Consider the following 19,565-nt stretch of genomic DNA (forward strand, 5'->3'; position numbering starts at 1 on the left):
TGCCGTTGCCGTGGAAAAGCCGAAAATACTTCCGTCTTTTCCACGGCAATGCGGCTACGTCACCAACCTGGACCTGCAGTTACAGGGATTCCCTGCCAAGTCCGGGTGGTGTAATTTAAACAGTAATTGGCTGCAGGGATTGGAGGGGGTGGGGATTTACTTAGAAGAGCCCATTAAAGGTCTCAGCTGAACAGCAGTTTGTTTTAGTGCTGTACAGCTGCGAAGGATAAAAGATCTGAAAATTCAGCCAGCAAAGAAGCCAGCCAGCAAAGAAGCCAGCCAGCCAGCAAAGAAGACAGCCAGCTAGCAAAGAAGACAGTCAGCCATCAAAGATGACAGCCAGCCAGCAAAGATGACAGCCAGCCAGCAAAGATGACAGCCAGCCAGCAAAGAAGCCAGCCAGCCTGCAAGGGAGCACTTGAGCAGACAGAGCCAGTCATCCAACTAGCTATTCCAGCAGGAAGGAAGCAAGCTAGCCCAGCAAAAACTGTGACAGTGGTAAGGACATAACATAGTATTTTGTGGCTTTAGTTATTTAAAATGGGAATATTGTGCTTTATTTAAGTTTTTAATGTTTAGAGGTAGAAGGGGATGTAGTATGCAGTATTTAAATCTATGCAGTGGTTATTTTGAGATTTTTGAGTAGTAGTTTAAAATGGGAATATATTGTGGTTTAATTTTTTAATGTTTAGAGGTAGATGGGGGTGCAGTACGCAGTATTTAAATCTGTGCAGTGGTTATTTTGAGATTTTTTAGTAGTAGTTTTTAAAGGTATAAAACCTTTATGTATATTGTTCTTGGGGAATATAATTTGGAAGCATTACTTTTAAAAGGTTGAACTGTGTGTATAGAAGTTGTTTATTTCTGGTGGGGGGCAGTGAAATATAAATTTAGTGTGATGTATTTCTATTTTCGTAGCTTTTTCTGGGTATTTTCTGTTTGCAGATAGAAAATGCTCGAGCACAGTTTGCACTTTTTTGTGTGGAAATGTGTGCAATTTAATGCTGTTTTCAAGAAGTTAGGATTTACTGTTTGGGTAATTTTTCCTGTTAGTTCTTGCAAGTCAATGTGTATGTGGTACAAGACTACCTTTTGAGGGGGAATGTTAACAGTTAATGTAGTGTATTTATTATTCTAGTAGGTACATGTTGCCAACTAGCTGAAGCTGTTTCAAGATTGTTTTCATTTATACTTGTAAATGTGTGCATTTGATTTTTTATGCATTTTTGATAAGGTTAAAATGTCCTGCTTTGCTTGTAATGTGAATATGGGTGTGCTGCTTTTACTTGGGACTGTTTATTGCATCGCTGTGCTGGGTAAATTACTCTTAATTGCTATGTTTTGAGGTAAAAGGAGCCCATGGAGTCTGCTGTATATTGTAGTTTATTTTACTTCTCTTGCAAAAATTATTTTTAAAAGTTAAAATGTTTACAGACTTTTTTCCTGTTTATTTTTTTTTTGCGGATGCATGCTCAGAAGTTAATGCAGTGTATTTGAGATTGTGCTAAACCATTGCGTTGTTACAGGGTAGTGTTATAAGTAGCAAAGTTTGTATTTTGTGTTTTAGTGATGTCTTCAATAAACTTACAATGTACTGTTTCCATTATAATCTGATTACGACCATTGCTGCTGTTGGGCATGTTCATTAATAGATCATTACGCTGTGTAAATTAGTGCCATACATTTCTTTTAACTGCTGTGGTCAAAAGCTAAATCAGGTCTGTGGTATCCACTGTGAATTCTCATTCATTTTAGTGTTTTTTTGGTTCAGTGAATGTGGTTAACTTTTTTTTCTTGAAAGGTGGGGTGTGGTAGGTATGTTTGGTGGTAAAAATAATGCATTTCATTTTCTACAAGTTCTGTTAATGTTAGTTTTCAATGGCCAAAATGCCCCTACATTACCTCATTTACTATTTGACCTTTTTCAAACTGTTTGCAATAACTCTTTTCTGCTCCATTCCTCAGTTCTTTCGCATGCCAATGTTTTTCAAGCCAGTTTTTTCAAGGGCCACTGTTTTTCAAGCCATTTTGAATGCCACTGTTAAGCCATTTTTTTCGCATGCCAATGTTTTTCAAGCCAGTTCTTTCAAGTGCCAATGTTTTTCAAGCCAGTTCTTTTGCGTGCCAATGTTTTTCGAGCCAGTTCTTTGCGTGCCACCGTTTTTCGAGCCAGTTCTTTTGCGTGCCACCGTTTTTCGAGCCAGTTCTTTTGCGTGCCACCGTTTTTCGAGCCAGTTCTTTTGCGTGCCACTGTTTTTCGAGCCAGTTCTTTTGCATGCTACTGTTTTTCGAGACAGTTCTTTCATGTGCCAATGTTTTTTGAGCCAGTTCATTTGTGCTGTAGAGCAGTATGTTACTGCACCATACTAACACAGTTTTGGTAAATATGTTGCATATCAGGTAAGTACAGATTCAAGCATGAAGAGAGCAGCAGCTTCATCACAGTCAACCAGCAGCAAGAGAATGTGCAAATGGCAGGATGTTTGGAAAACAGAATTCGACTGGATCGAGAGATGCAGTGATGTCAAAGCGTTCTGCAGGTACTGCAAGAGAGAATTTCTAGCGACCCACTGTGGAAAAAACGATGTCGCACGACATGAGGCAACTGAACAACATAAGAGTGCTATTCTTCAAGCTAAATCCACTCACCTGATGACAAAGTGGGCAAGGAACGCAAACCGTGACGGACCAGAATTTAGGATCATTGCAGCAGAAGCCTCTGAGGTGTTCCATGCTGTTAAGCACAATATTTCCTTTAACAGCTTGGACTGTGCAGTAAAGTTGGCCAGCCAGTTGTACAGTGACTCGGACACTGCAAAGAAACTATCTTGTGGAAGAACCAAGGCTGAAGCCGAAAATGTTTTGGGACCGCACTCAATGGAATGCCTCCTGCATGACCTTCAAAAACCAGGCACTTAATTTGCAATTTCATCAGATGCTTCCAACAAGGGGAACATAAAATTATTTTCACTTGTTATGAGGTATTTTTCTAAAGAAGAAGGGGTGGTGAATGGCCTTTTGGACTTCTATGAAGACCCCGATGAATCTGCACAGGGTATTTCACAGCAAATTTCCAACATTATGGAAAGGCACTCCTTGCCCTGGAACAGCATTTTAGCTTATGGGGCTGATAATGCCAGTGTGAACTATGGGAAGAAATCTGGTGTGTATACCAGATTAAAAAAGTGCCCATCACTCCAGAATGCTAACTGTGTTGCCCACATCATTAACAATGCAGCCAAAAAAGCTGCAGCACAACTACCGTAAGACGTGGAAGTATTTGTAATGAAACTTTTCAGCCACTTCTCGGGTTCTGCCACAAGGACCAGAGACTTGAAAGACTTCTTTGAGTTTTGTGGCATGGAATTTGAGAGTCTGCTAAGACATGTGCCAACAAGGTGGCTGTCACTACTCCCAGCCATTGAAAGAGTAGTGAAAAATCTCCCAGTGCTCCAGTCCTATTTCCTCTCCCAGGGAGAAGAGGAGACCCCCCCCCAGCAGATATGGCAGCACTTTTCAGCTAATGAACATGGTGAGAATGAATTGCCTATGCTGCCACAGTACTATTTGCACTTTCTCTGTGCTGTTCTTGTTGATTTTAATGAACATACAAAATCAGCACTTACTGCCATGGAAACTTTTTGTGTAATGGTCTCTCTGAAGCAAAAACTGCAGGCAAGAGCTGAAGGTGCTTTCTTTGGAGGGAAACTTAGGGCACTTATGAGCATATTAGATAGCACTTCTGCTGACAAACTGAAAAGAGACTTCATTGTGTTCTTGGAGACAGCAGTGAAATACCTGGAACAGTGGTTTGATTATACTGAAAGCAACTACTTGTTTACACTATCTAAATCATCTCTAAATGAGCCCTTTGCTTTCAGTGACTTACTTAATGTGACCATTGCCTGAGTCTGCAGGATGTAAATGATTATCTTTTTAGGGACTACTTGGCAATTAGGTCCTTTCTGGAACAGTTATGTAACACAAGCTTGGCCCCAGGAGAGAAATGGCTGAAGCTTTTCAAAGAAGGGCCTGAACTGACTATATTATATCCGGTAATTGCTTGGGTTTTATCTATACTGACCTCAAACACATTTGCAGAAAGAGTTTTTTCTTTGGTGAAAGGTAAATGGACAGATGTGCGAAACCAATGTAGTGTGGACTTGTTAAAAGCCGAACCGATGACTGTAAATTACCGGATGAATGTTGTGACTTTTACTCAAATATTATTTCAAATCGGGCCCTTCTTCAAGCCATAAAATCAAATTCAAAATACAAGTGATTTAGTGTACTAGTGTGCAGTATAAAGTATTAGGGTGCAGTTTGTAATTTTGTGTTCTTTGTTTAGCGTTAATTTGCTAGTATGCAGTATGTAGTACTTGGGTACAGTATGTACTTTTGTGTTTTTTCTTTGCTTTAGCTGTAATTGATAATAAAAAGTCTTAATTTTATGCTTGGCTTGTATGTAGTATGTATATTTTTTTAAGTTTTCTTTCTGAATAGTCATGGTTGGTTTATGAATTTTTTAAACTTTTTAAATAAACAAGAGTCTGTTTAATGAGTAGTGTGTATTTTATTCCTTTAAAGTTTATTTACTGTTACAACTGGGTAATGTGTGTTTTTGCAGTAATAGCTCACTTCATTTAAATGGTTTGAGTTTTCAGTATGCTGTAATGTCCCAATGTTGTATCCATAACTGTAATACTGCATCTCCTTTAACACCTCTGGTGATGTCATGGTGGGGGTGTGGCCAGTGTAATATTGACCACACCCCCTATCATACTGACCACACCCCCATGCCCCACTTTGGCCTTGTTAAAAGGTGGCAACCCTACCCTAGTGCATCTCCTTTAACACCTCTGGTGATGTCATGGTGGGGTGTGGCCAGTGTCATATTGACCACACCCCCTATCATATTGACCACACCCCCACATCCCACTTTGGCCTTGTTAAAAGGTGGCAACCCTACCCTAGCCTACTCAGGTTGCTCTCGCTACACTCAGGCTCACTCTACTCCCTTACCCCCATTCCCACCTACCCAGACTTTCATTACATTTATTGCTAACATAACTCCTCCCCTCAAACTCATTAACCAATAAAATCCAATACCTTATTGCACTAGATAACACCCTACCACTAACAAACCTACCTGATACAACAACCGTATCCTCCATTTATCCTGTATGACTCCACCTATTTCCCTTCTCTTCTCTGCTCCTCCTCTACCTTTCTCATTAAACTCCTGTGCATCTCTCACATTACAAATTGCCACCAGCGATATATTTCACTTGCTTCACTTTACTCATAACCCTTTCTCTCACCTTACTGACACAAACCACTTCTCTCAGATGTACAATAACTTTATCTGTAAAAACATCCACTTTGCCTTCACCCTTGGAAAAAAAAAACAGTTTTTCTAATATATCTGCTAGCCTACCTGAACTTCACACTATATACATCTCAAAACTTAAAATCCTATCATCCACTACTAAATACAAATATGATTTTTACATAAAATCTACTCATTCTAAACAATCCATACACACCTCAAACAATTCCTCCCCCACAACTGCAAACTATCACAATCTGAAGACATCCACCCCAACCCAGGACTCCCCCCCAATACACTTGCGCCTCCTTAACCCCATCTAAACATCTGCTCCTAGTAACACTAAACATACGTAGCACATGTAACAAAATAAGAGAAATTCATTCCTGGCTAACACAACACTCCTCAGGCATATTAACAGCTACTGAAACATGGTTAAAACCACACAACCAAGACACTCAAACAGTACATCTAGGATTCAACATACTAAGATACAACAGAACCCATAAAAAAGCAGGCAGAGTAGCATTAATTTATACCAATACCTACACAACGCTACGTCTCTCTCCAAACCAGGTCCAACATTTATTAATGCCGAAATTCTGAATGCATATTTATAAATAAATAAATAAATACCAAACAATTACATATAGCAGTAGTGTACATACCTCCTGGCCAAAACATTCCTATCCTACAAGACGTTCTCTCTTAGATATCTGAAAACATTTCCAATGAAACAATTATCGTGGGCGATGTCAACATCAGCTGGCAACATTTATTTACAAACTCCCCATCAAATACCATTAAACCTTTATGGCTTCACATAACTCATCACCAGTCCCATTAGAATATAAAACAGCAATAACCTAGGAGCTACATTAGACTGGATCCTGTTCTCTAATTCCCACAAATACTCCAGTTCTAGTACCCTCCCTAATATCTTAAGTGACTGCCTTCCCACCTATACCTATAGGACCACCCTTCAAATACCCAAACCCAATACCTACAAATCATCCAGAAACCTAACAAACTTTAACCAACGACTATTTAATAAACTACCAACTGATCCCTGCTAAAAATCCTACCACTAGATAGTGCAGTCAACCAATTCAAGAAACTATTTCTGGGCACCCTCAACAGCATAGCCCCTCTACATATAAAAAGAAGAAAACAAACCATTCACCCTGGCTAACTAAAACCATAAAACAAATGCTACAAACCAGAGATTGAGCCTGGAAACAATGGTATAAAGATAAAAAGAACACAAATTCACTAAAATATAAGCAACTACATAACAAAGCAAAAAAGTAGTAATCGCAGACGAGAAAAACTACTTCTCTCTACAAATGACCAACCACAAAATTAACCCAAAACATTTCTGGAAAACCACCTCAAAATTCCTCACCCCAGGCTCAAAACAAAATCCATCACCCTCCACAGATAAAACACCCACCCAAACAGCAGATATGTTCAATACCCACTTTATCAATAGCACACTTAAGTTAGCAAAAGACTAACACTTATTCTAACTCCACTGACAATCAAATTCCAACCCTCTTAAACATTTCTCAAAACACCAGCACCTTCTCCCTCCCTCAAGATAGTATTTCTCTAACTAGTACTCAATCTCATCCTTTTTTGTTACAACTAGTACCTACTACATTAATATTACATTAATACACAAGTGTCTTCTCATACTAAGACCATCTTCCTCCTAGAATATTTAAAACCTGCTGCAGATGCAATTGCTTACCCTGTTAGCATCCTTATCAAATCGATCCATTAAAGCTTCCCAAGTCCCTAATATCTGGAAAAAATCAATCATTACCCCATTACACAAAGGTGGAAAATCCAATGAACTAACAAAATAATAGATCCATCTCTATCTTCTCTCCAAACTTCTGGGAAAATGCATACACATACAATTACTGAACAGCCTCACCCATAATAATCTTTCACCTACCCAACATGGTTTTTGACCAGCACACAGCACAACCACAAGTTGTTCTGAAGAAGTCTTATTTTACCAAGGATGAAAGTGCTTAATAGTTATTTTTTTAATTCACGCTCCAAAGTCTTCTACAGATTGTGGTGTGTTTATTCATTTTATATAAAAAAAAGAAGTGTCAAAAAAATCACTGTGGAACCATTTACTTAAAACAAAATGGATAAAATATGCAAGAGCTTTCATCTGATGAAGTTCTAAAACATTAAGTGCTTCCGTGTTTTATCCATTTTGTTGTTTTAAATAAATGTTTGCACACTGATCTTCTGGAAAGTGCTGTTTTGTTGTTTAAAAAAAGCACCTATTTTTGAGTTATGATCTTGTGACTGAACTACATTCATGTCTGTGCTTTTTTAAGTCACAACACACGGGAAGATTCCAACACATTAACCCAGGGTATAAGTTTGGATTCATTCCACCTCCATTTACCTACTGAGACTATAAGCATATCACTTGACAATACCATGTTCCACAGACACACCCAAAAAGCGATGTTTGTGTCCAGTGGGCCTATCATTTGAACAAATGCAATAAAATAAAAATGCCTAAGTAGTTAAAAACAATGGAGGGGTGCTGGAACCAAACAGCCCCATGCCCTAAACATGGGAGTCAAGATTTTAAACGGACATGAAGGGCAGAAATAGAATGGTTGTCCAAGTGTTCCAGACATTAAAGAGGGCTCTTTTAACCAAACACTAGTGTTTCTCTAGTAACTCAAAGAAGGTTCAAAAAGAGCAGTCAAGCAGGGAACTCTGTTGAAAAGATGGTCAGCCCTTCTTTCCCATGATGCATTTGATGAATTAAATCTGTCACAATCCTGGAGGGATGAAAACAGAGACAACTGTAACTTTTTATGCCCATTCTGTGTTAACGGAAAATCATGACCTTAAAAATAAAAACAAAGCATCACTATTATAATGTAGGTAAGTGTTTTGTAAGTTGCATAAGGCTTGCTACACAAACCCTTATATTTGACTCTCTCAAATTCTCCCATAGCCAGCTAAGTGTACTCTATGCATAATGCATTATGCATTTCTATTTCTATGCTGGCTTTTTAAAATCCTTTTCTCACATCTGGCAATCAATTTAGAAAATGTGGGATTGGAAACAGATGGGATTCTTATTTGGTTTAATTTACTTCAAAACAATACAAAAATGGATTACATGAATGGAAACTTTCTTTTTACAATTTTTCCATTAAAAATATTTTTTTTTGTAAAAATAAACTCACTGGCACAATGGCAAGGACAGTCCGGGCTTCAGTGTGTCGAAGAAGAACATCAACAAAAGAGATCACCTGGAGGGTTTTGCCAAGTCCCATGCTGTGTGCCAAAATACAACCAAAGCCACTGCTGGTTTTGAATCGTTCCAGAGATTCCACCAAATTGTCATAAAGAAAACGTATTCCACCAATCTATTAAAAGAAAGCAAATAGTTCAGCTATGTTCTACATTAAGCAAGCATTAGAAAAGGTATACATATAAAATTAAAATAACTACATCTAGTTATCAGAGATGATGTGAAAACAACTCAATGCATTGTTTGATGTATGTACTACATACACAAGTGTAAATATTTAAACACTGAAAAGCTACTAACAAATAGTTATGGTTTTGTTTCCTAATTAAATACTGAACTGAAAAAAATGCTAGAAAACTACAAGGAAACCAAAAGGAATATGAATGAAGTGCAAACACTGTCTAGGCAGCAAACAACTATGAAAGAAGACCATCTCAACCTGTGGTTACGGGATCTGAAGTCGCCAGCTTAGACTAATCAGATCCAAAACATTAGACTTTCCAGAGCTGAAGGTCCACCCCCTTTCCCATAATATCCTTCCATCCATGAATATCCTCAGACTGAATTTGCCATACTACACTCTAGAAATCACTGAGAAGAACTCCAACCACATAAAAAAGAGAGACTAAATTAAGGTTTGCAACTAACAGGTTTTGGGCCTGTCTGCATGGTACACCAGGAGCCATTTAAGCAGGGTGACAATTTGGAAGGAAAATAAAAACGGAATGGATAGTTGAGCTAGACAGAAGATAACATGGACCTAGTGATAAGTTAAGTACATAACTTTCATATCCGATGTTGTCTTTTCAGTCTGCCTCAACCTATGGGACCAGACAAGTTGAAAAAGGTAACAAAAGGACAGAAAGTGCCACAAAACGGTAGAATCAAAATATAAACTGGATCGGAACTGAATATCCACTTGTAATGGGTTACAATGGTACGAGCGTTTGAACAAGTAGCTGCCAACAGCCCTGGTTGAGTGGACTTTTGGTTTGCCAGGTAAAGGAATGCCTTTCACAGAATAAACTAAAGAAATACATTAAGATCAAAAGGCAGCATTCAAAATAAAAAGAGAAGGGCTCCCAGACGGAAGCACAGGAACATCCTGAAATGTCTTTCTACCTATACCTGCCAGTAGGAGTCCTTGAGGTCCACCAAACATATCTAGTCATCCTTCCTCAGGAAAGGGAGAATAGACTGCATAATTCCCATCTGGCATTTGGTCTATATGACATACTGCTTCAGTTTCGGTCCTTATTCTTCTTTGTCACTAAAGAATCTTGAGTAGACCCATTTTGGTCTGGAAGGACGTCTCGGGTGCTCAGAGCTGCTTTTGGATTTCTGCTGCTTCTCCCTTTGCTGCTAGGATGGAATGTTGGAAAGGAATCCGTTTCCCATTTGGGACAAACTGAAAAGGAATGGAGCAGCCTCTGGTAATGACTCTCAACACCCAAGTGTAATGGCCTCCTGACTGTCTCCAGAATGCGTCCGTCAGGCAACTGTTCAGGAGCACTGAAAATGCTTGCCCAAGAAGGGACCTCAAAAGCTTTGATTCTGCAGACCACCCCTGCCCCTAGGGCAGTGAACACTGAACATCCCCCCCTATACACTGAGGGGCCACCTTTACCTAGAGTATCCTGGGAGGACTGCTGGGTTTTTCATAATTTTCCTCTCTAGTTTTTGGAAAAGGCCCTCTGTAGGGTAGAAAAATGAACACCCGAGGCAGATAACCTCTTCTCTTCTTGCTTACTCCTTGTCAATGTGTTTCTAACCTTAGACCCAACCAAGGTGGCTCCTTCAAAGAAAGTCTTAAGGACACCTTAAACCAGTCCACAACATTACAAAGGTGTCTCCATACATAGAGGTGCATGGTAATATCAGTTCCTGCCACATTCGCCATATCATCTATTGCACTGGAAATGAGCCTCATCCAAATGTACTATACGTAAGGCATTATAGACATCTGAGTGTGAAGACTTGTGAGCTTAGAAAGATTGTTTTAATACCATTAACTTTGACATCTCAGTAATCAGATCCCTTTGGAGTCGTCAGGTGAGCCAAGCAGTTCAAAGCATGGAGGGTCTATGAGGTTGAAGGATGCATGTGCTTCTCAAAGTGGTCCATCAACTATGACTCTTTAATGGTGGACCCCACCACTCTTCTCTGGAATTTTCTTTTTGGGGGTCACAGCGACCACAACAGTCTATCAAGGGATCTTTGCTCCAAAATGACCAATTCTTGGGAGAAACCAACGCCTTGTCTGGCTTCCAGGGGACGGGCTCCACCATTTTGGGTTCCCTCCAGGCCTTCTATGACACTAGATCAATGACTGATCGGGTGTCCAGAGGAGGTACTATCCTGTAAGTAGAGGAGCATGTCCCAAAGGCCTTGAGGGGAAAAAAACTCCTCCTCTAGAGAAGGGGCTCATGGCGTCTACCTCCCTTGTTGTCTCATCAATTACAGCAGAGATATGGGAAACCCTTCCCCTTCATCGACTTCAGAATCCTCAAGCAATGAGCTTTTCCTGGGAGGTCCAGGTGCTTCCTCTTGTACTTATTCTTCACATGACCCCTGTGAAGCTGGCAGGAACAGAGAGTCCCTAGACTGGGGCTACTCAAGGCCTAATGGTGTGTGATGTCCATACGATAACTCATGGCAGCCTGATGTTCTAAACGGATGAGGATTTGGATGAATCCAATGTAGTAACAGAAGCCCTAGTCCAACAGAAATATAGGATTCTTTCCATAACACTGAATGCCGATGCGGAGGGTGAATGACTGTTAAGGGATCCCCTTGCAATCCACAGATCTAAAAGTGGGTCCTGTACCTGTGTCACTAACACCACTGCACCCTACATCGAGACCACAGCCAAGCTATCTAAAATCAGAGGTGCCCAGGGGAAGGGAGTGGTCTGAAAGCCTCAGAGTCTAACACTACCACAGGAAGTTGACTCTAATCTCACAGCTCTGGGATGCACTTGACACAGAGGAGACTAGAGTCAACTTATCAGGGAAGAAGCCAGAGCCTGAGGCAGCCATGAGGTCAACACCAAAAAAAAAGGGGCCAGACAGGGCAGAATAGGAACCATTGACTGGCACCAAAGGAAGGGCCAGGAGAGGAATACGTGTTGGAGTTGAAGGGGGGAATCCCCACCTTCTGAACAGAGGGTGAAGGAAGGATCTCAAGTTCCATCTAGGCCATCAAGAAGGTATGCATAAGTTGATCCAAGTCAGAATCTCTAACACTTCTGGTAGACCTAGCAGACCTAGATAACACTGTAGAAACTGCCTTGGCAGGGCAGGGCATGGCAAAGTCTCCCAAACTCGAAATGGAGATGCCTGGAACTAGTGCGGAAATGACTCAGAGGAAAACTCTAGTCAGGAGTTACTGGAATAAACTGGGAGTGAAACTGATATGAGGAAGGAGCTGGAGATAAGAAAGGTGCCAGGATACTCAAAAAAGAAACAGGATGACTCCGAACCTGGAGCTGAAACAGCACAAAATGATTGCCAAGGGGCTACCGGAAGAAGGTCATGGCTGGGTGCTGAAGGTCCTGCAGTCTTCATATCCATCTGTCCATATGTCCCTCAAGAGAGGAAGAGGAGTGTTAACAGGTCTCTATCTACTTAAGTTTAGTATTTTCTTTATAAAATTTTGCTCTATGCTTTCAATTTTTAATCTTTATCCTTTTCTTTCCTCTTCTTGACATATTTCTTGGCGGGGGGGTGGGGTGACAAAGGAATCCGACAAACTGAAGATGGTGAAAGCATCCCTTTGTGGACCAATTTAGCCCAATGAGCGATGGCTCTGGTCTCAAAGGTAGCACAAGTTTGGCACTCTGTGTCCAGGTGGGACATCTCCAGGAAAATAGACATTTATTGTACGACTATTGGGAGACATTTTTTTGAAACCCGAAGCTAGACACGAGGTACACAGACTGCACCAAGAGTCACAGAAGCATAATGATCTCAATACTGAGCAGCAAAAAAAAAAAAAAACAGCAGTTAAATGCTAAGCCCATGAAATTACAGTCTAACTATAAAGACTATAAAAAGGGAAAGGGAAGAAATATACATATTTTAAACTACAGAAAGAAAACATGTAAAATAACAGTAAAAAGACCCAAACACACACAAATACAAAGTGAACAAACAATACAAAGTTAGAAAAAAACAACCTTAAATGCACTAATGGTACTAAGTCAAGTACATAGGAGCGGAAACATTAGCAGAAGAAAGCTCTGTCAAAATTCACTTATCTACTAAGCTACGCGGACAGCATCTGATGGCTGGAAGCAGCAAACAAGATCTCAGGAGTCTCAGGGAGGACAGTGCATTATGGGAGAGGAGGTAGAACTTCAGAGCTGAAAATTCTAAACTGACGGTTTCAGATCCAATAGGAACTGACAACCACAGGATAAGGCAGATGGAAAATATAACATCAGATTGTGGTTTTCCTTAAACAGTGATTTAGTTTGCTGAGGCTGAGTATTGGCCCAAGGTCTTTTGTGTTTCTAGTGAATAGTAAGAATCAAGAGCAAATTCCAGACCCTCTCTTGTCTGGTGGGACCTCTTCAGATGTCTCTTTTAGCTAAAACCTTAAATATGGCAGTCTCCTTCTTTTGGGGTACTGCATTTGGTAAATCAGAAGAGGTAGACCATGGTACAATTGAGAATGGAAATGAATCATCATCGGCCCCCTTTCCCACATTTTTTCTACATGAGGTTGAGGTACTGTGTTTACTGTTGCCAATTCTCTCGATTCAGTGCCACACTCCTGCCTTCTTCAACACTCTTGCCTGACTGTTGCAGATCTTCTTTCACACAATCCATCCACCTCTTTGCTGGACGTCCTCGCTTCCTCTTACCTTCTCTTACTGTCTGTAACAAATCTTTCTCACCAAATTGTCTTCTGCTTTTCTACACATGTGCCCAAACCACCGTAGTCTGTTCTCTTTGATCTTTTCTGCAATTGGTGCTACTTTGGCTTCTGCTCTTATGTCCCAATTTCTTCATCTGTCCCCACAGTGTGCATCCTATCACCTTTCTCAGGCACTTCCATTTCCACCACCTCTAGCTTCTTCAACTGTTCTGCCTTTAATGCCAAGGTTTCTGTACCACACAGTAGTACTGGTCACACCACTGTCTTCTACACCTTACTTTTTAGCTTCTTTGGCATTCTTCTGTCACAGACTACACCTGATACTCTATGCCAGTTGGATGCAGCCCCTATGATTCTAGCTTTGTCCTCTTCATTCAGACTACCCTCCTCCTCAACTACACCTCCCATATACTTGAAGCTGTTTACCTGTTCCACTTTCTCTATTCTCAGCTTCTTCTGATTTCCCCAATTTGCTGCCATTACCACTGTCTTATCTGTGCTTAGTTTCATCCAATGTGCCTTCAGATTTGCATTCCATTCTCCTATCCTTTGCTGAAGTTTTAGCTCAGAGTCTGCCTGTACTGCCACATCATCTGCATACAGCAGCTTTGTCAACCCGTCCCCTCCAACCTGTTTGCTAATGTAGTCCATCACCAGTATGAAAAGAAGTGGGCTCAGAGCTGAATCCTAATGTCCAGCCACACCCACTGGGAACCCCTCTGTGAGGCCGAACACCATCCGTACTCGAGTCATTGGGCCCTTGTACATGCCCTGCACTAATTCTACCAATGTTTCTGGGACTTCAAACCACCACAGTACTGCCCAGATCATCTTTCTTGGGACCTTGTCATATGCCTTCTCCAAATCTAGGAATGCCCAGTTGGACTCTCTCCTCATCTCTAGCGTCTTCTCAAGTATCTGTCTCTGCAAACATCGAGTCAGTTATGCTGCATCCTGATCTGAATCCAAACTGCTCATCTCCCATATTACATTCTACTACTCTGAGTACCTGTTTATCAATCACCCTTATCCAGAGCTTTCATGAAATGTGATAGGAGTTTGAGGTCTCTGTACTGCCCAAAGTTGCGGATGTCCCCTTTGTTCTTGTACACTGGCATGAGTATGCTTATTCTCCAGTCATCTGGGATATGCCTCTCTCTCCACACTATTAGTACCCTCAGGAGCCATTTCTCCTCTATCTCACCCAGCATCTTTAGCATATCTACTGTGACCTCATCTGAACCTGCTGCTTTCCCTGACTTCATCTTCCTTAGTGCTGTTCTTACTTCTTCTAGGGTCGGCTCCTCTTCTTTTCTCATTGTAGGTTGTTTCTGGGGCAGTACAGCTTCTGCAGGGGTTTCTTCATTCAGAAGCTGCTGGAAATACTCCTTCCATCTGCCTTTGATGTCCTCTGGGCTGGTGAGCAGGTTGTTGCTGGGTGTCTATCTTCCTTATCTTTCCGTCTTTACCTTGCAACCTGATATAGTTTCTTTGTGCCCCTTACTGAGTCAATTTCCAGAAGTTGGTATAGTACCTCTGATGCTCTATTCTTTGCTACTGCAACTTCTTTCTTAGCTTTTTTGTTAGTCAACCAATAGTCCTTCCTAGCTTGGTCAGTCTTTTCTGTCTCCCACTTCTTCTTGCATTCCTTTTTTCTTTTGATGACTTCCTGGACTTCTGCATTCTACCACCAAACTTCCAGGACTTCTGCATTCCACCACCAGCTTTACCTTATGTACCTTATTTCCACACCTGGGTCAGCCACATATCTTTTCTGTAGTCCTAATACATGCTGTTTTTAGGCGCTGCCATTCTTCAAATCCACCTATTTCCACCTCTTCTTGAGGTGCTAGACCCCTGAGTAATTCCTTGAACTGTTGTACTTTCTCTCCAGTCAACTTCCAGGTCTTCATCCTGGTCTCTGTTGACCTTAGAGCCTTCTCTAACCAGTGCTTGCAGCTGATTGTGGCAACTAGTGGTTTATGCTGTGGGCAACTCTTTCACTGGGGATAACTTTGCAATCATGGATTCTGCCCCAGTACCTTTTCCTTACTAGGAGGAAGTCTACTGGAGTTGCACGTTGACTACTCTTGCATGTGAACTTATGACCGTCTCTCTTTCTGAACCATGTGTTGGCTACTATCATGCTCTTTGCCAGAAAGAAGTCTAGAATGGCTTCTCCTTCCTTATTCCTGTTTTCCCACCCATGTGGACCCAGGCAGTGCTCATATCCTGTTCTGTCTGTCCCAATATATGCATTCAAGTCTCACATTATCAACACCAATTCATGTTATCCTGCTTGATCTAGCAGTTCCTGCAACTGCTGTCTGAAGGCACTCTTTTCCTCACTATCACAACACTGCTGTGGGGGCAAAGGCTGAGATTATGAATACTGCCCTATCATTACATTGGAGTCCGACTGCCTTGAGTATGTCAATAATTCTGATGATATTCCTTACTACCTTCTGAAGCCTCTCTCACCACAATTCCTACACCATTTCTAGCCTGCCCTCCACCTGAGTAGAAGACCCTGGACCCCAAGCCAAGTGGCTTTGCTGCAATGCCCTTCTATCTCATTTCCTGGATACATAGGATGTCCAGCCTCCTCCGTATCATCATGTCATCCACTTCCAAGATGCATCTAGTCAGTGAACCTACATTACGTGTAGCAATTCTTAGTTCATGTTAGCCAGGTTAGTTGGTTTTACGTCTAGATTTTCCTCAGAGCTATGTCAGGTAACCCAGGGTGGGCAACTAGACAGCGGGCCAGCCAGTAGTTTATTGACCCAGGGCTGCTGGGCTTTATGGCAGGCACACAATGGCCAACAGAGGCACATATACCCCTCCCACCGGTAGCAGGGGTCCTTGGAGTGGGTCAGAATAGACCAGGTCCTCAACCCACTTATCACCAGTAACTACCCATGCCCACTTTTGGCGACATTAGTCAACATGACTGAATCACCTAGAGCCATATTTTACACCACTGAGTGCTGCCACAGCGCAAAGTCTGTGATCTCCTATCTTGAGGATACTGAGTACCCCAGCAGATGCCTAAAGTGGTTAGTCTGTACAACTCTTCCCCCTATAGGGCACCATGTAGAGTCTGTGCTGCTACCCAGAGCTCCATTCATTGGTGAGTTTGACATAGAAACACTACACGTTTTTCGGACATGGGAGAAACCCATTGGAGACACAGGGAGAACATGCAAATTCCAAAAAGGCATTGGTAGGAGGTCAGAATCTAACCTTGTACCTTGTGCATGGGAGGCGAAGACCTTAACCACTAAGCCATCTGAGAATGGAATTGAACAGCCTGTGAAAATGCTATTCACAATCTAAATGTCCTGCATTACTGGCCAATCATGCTGTTAGATGGACAGATAGACTCCTGACTGCCTCCAGAGGTGAACAGTCTGGTAAGGAATCAAGGGTGCAGTTCCAGATTCCCAGAGGAAAGACAATGGAACCCCTGATTTTGCAGTTCACAGACATTTGTTAAAGAAATTCCTGTGGCCACAGAACTTTCTTTTCCACAGTTATCCATGGGGTAAGCACTGAGGGTCAGAGAACTCAAACTACTCTGCATCTTTCTGATCCCAAGCCAAAGACTACTGTGGAACACAGAACTTCATTCAAACAGCCAAAAGGCAGTCTTAGTCCCCAGTTCACTGTTATGCAGCTTCTCCCTTACTTTAAGCTCATAAAAGTGAGGAAAAGTCAAAAGGGGCAATGGTAAAAAACATTTTGAAGTTTACTCTGAAACCACATAATCTAAGCCAGGCCCACCTTCTCATGGTAATCTATGTTGTCATCTGTATATTAGCGTTAAGGAGAATGAGGTGCTACTTTGCACAGTTACCACCTGGAAATATTTTGCTACAAAGACCACTGTGAGGTAAATCTTCCAGTGTATCGAGGATTTTGTCTTACAGGAAACTGAAAGTGGGTTATGTGCATAAGGTAGCATAATTCTCAAATTACAAAAGTATACAGTGTAAAGGTACACTTCCCCTTGCAATCCATTAACCAAAGCCTTATCTAGATGATCAACTGTTGAACTGTCCTCAGAGAACTTACTCCTGGTTGTTACCACCATCATGATGTGGACAAGAGAAGCCTTACTGTAAGCAGATCTGTCTCTGTTTCCTAGGAAAAGGATCAGCTACTTTGGGCCCTTGCCAACTTCTTTCCACAAGCAGACTGATCATGTGATCTGGGAAACAACCACTCAAAACATAAATGAGGTAGACAAAAAGGCATCCATGTAGGATCTCTTCTTTAGGGTGGAGGTGGGGGATTAATAGGTCAAGATCATCTAATACCAAGATATCCCTAAATTTAAGACCTCTTGGAATGGGTTGTGGGGGGAACACCCCTTCATCAAGATCCATATCTGGGGTGGAGGACGCTGGTGAAGAGTCATAAAACCTCTTCTTTCAGAGTGGACTCATTGCGTAATCAGAAGAGGACCCCTCCCAGACAACCAGGATCTACAGAGGTACATTGTAGTCTCTTACAGGGACAGAAATATTAATATCGAAGACACAAATATGGTGCTTCACTGCAGAACATCGACCTAATAGTTAAACTTAAAACATTTCCCAAAAACTCAGTAGCAGACGTGATGGCTGTCAACACTGAACCCACCATTCTCATGTCAAATGCAACCTCCCCCAGGCCTACGTCAAAGCCATGGTGCAAACACTGCTCAGCACTGAAGCTATGACCAGCACTGAGGATGGTTTCAACACAGAAGGCTCAAATGCCAATGACATCTACACCAAAAATGGCACTATAGGGCTCGATGTCATTCTCACTGTCGAGCCACTGGTGTCAATGTATTCCTGCCTAGACGTCCTTAACAGTGATGGCAAAGGTACTTAAAAGAGTTGATGCTGATGGAAGACACCATTTGTGCCAACATGGATAGACAGGGATTACATCTGGCTCTAACATTCTTGTTCCTGAAAAAGCTTATGAAGTGGATGGAACAGATCCTTTTCTGCCACCAGAGACAGACAGACAGAGAGAAAGAAGTATGGACCCCAAGCTCAACACGCTATTTAATCAAGGTTCTCATCAGCTGGTCACAATCCATTTGAATTGAGGGACTCCTTATCAACCTACTTAACCTCAGTGGCACAGCTGATAAAGGTCTTACTCTAGGAACTGAAAGAGTTCCCACTAAAAAAAAGCTAACTAGTATTCCCCTTAGGTTGGGCTAGCAACAACAAAAACCTCAATTTTAGAAGCCAGGGCGGGAGAAACTTGAGCTGTCTCTTGAGATAGTTGAAATAAAAATCCCTCCAAGAAACCCTGATTCAAAATAGGTTTGCCTGTATTTTTTGGTCTTCCCTCTTCTAGTCTTCCCTTTTATTTCTTTTATATCCTTTCACTTTTTGTGCGCACAAGTCACTTCAAAACAAGCTTATTCTTTCATTCTTGTAAAGTATTACTGTCCAAAATTCTTACAAAAATCAAGGGCAGTACTGACATGATCCACTTGCAAGCATATGACTGGAACACTGCGAGTCTGTCGGGGTCTTTTATGCCTCACCTTTTCATTTTTATTTATTTATTTTATGGGCAAGGGCCTGCATAGCAGAGCACTATTCAATTTAAAAACATTTTGAACATTACAGTAAAATAGTAGACCGATGAATTCTCAATCACCTGGGAGTTCATTATCTATTTTTCAGGTGACGATGAATTTCCTACACAAAGTGAAAACATCTATCAAATTTCATGGAAACCATTAAAAATATTATCTCTAAAGACAGAGGAAGAATCCTTCATATCAAAATCTTGAACAGTAGGAAAAACAACTTCCATCTACATAAATCCTCCTTCTTCACGAGTCGAGTTATGGGAAGGATTTCTCAAAAAGTACAGTTGTGTACACTTACCATAAATGTAGATGTTCCAGTGTATTTACTGTTAGCAGTAATTATATTTAGGTAATCTGCTGACAGGTTGCCCTCAATCGGCCTCAATTCCAAAGTCTTGGGTCCTGCATCGGTTGGTGTCTCCTCTTCCATGTCGTCAGGTCGT

General features: G+C 41.4%; 1 protein-coding gene across 1 annotated transcript in view; it reads right to left on the reverse strand.

Annotated features, from left to right (window-relative positions):
- RAD54L2 (RAD54 like 2) overlaps positions 1–19,565 on the reverse strand; it is a 2,252,401-nt gene that overhangs the window by 1,898,126 nt on the left and 334,710 nt on the right. Inside the window, exon 8 of the mRNA XM_044077481.1 lies at positions 8,566–8,748. Within this exon, the coding sequence (XP_043933416.1) occupies positions 8,566–8,748 (183 nt within the window). The remainder of the gene's footprint in view (positions 1–8,565; positions 8,749–19,565) is intronic.

Source organism: Protopterus annectens, chromosome 7.part0 (assembly GCF_019279795.1).
Source record: "Protopterus annectens isolate FY-2018-M chromosome 7.part0, PAN1.0, whole genome shotgun sequence".
Taxonomy (NCBI): Eukaryota; Metazoa; Chordata; order Ceratodontiformes; family Protopteridae; genus Protopterus; species Protopterus annectens.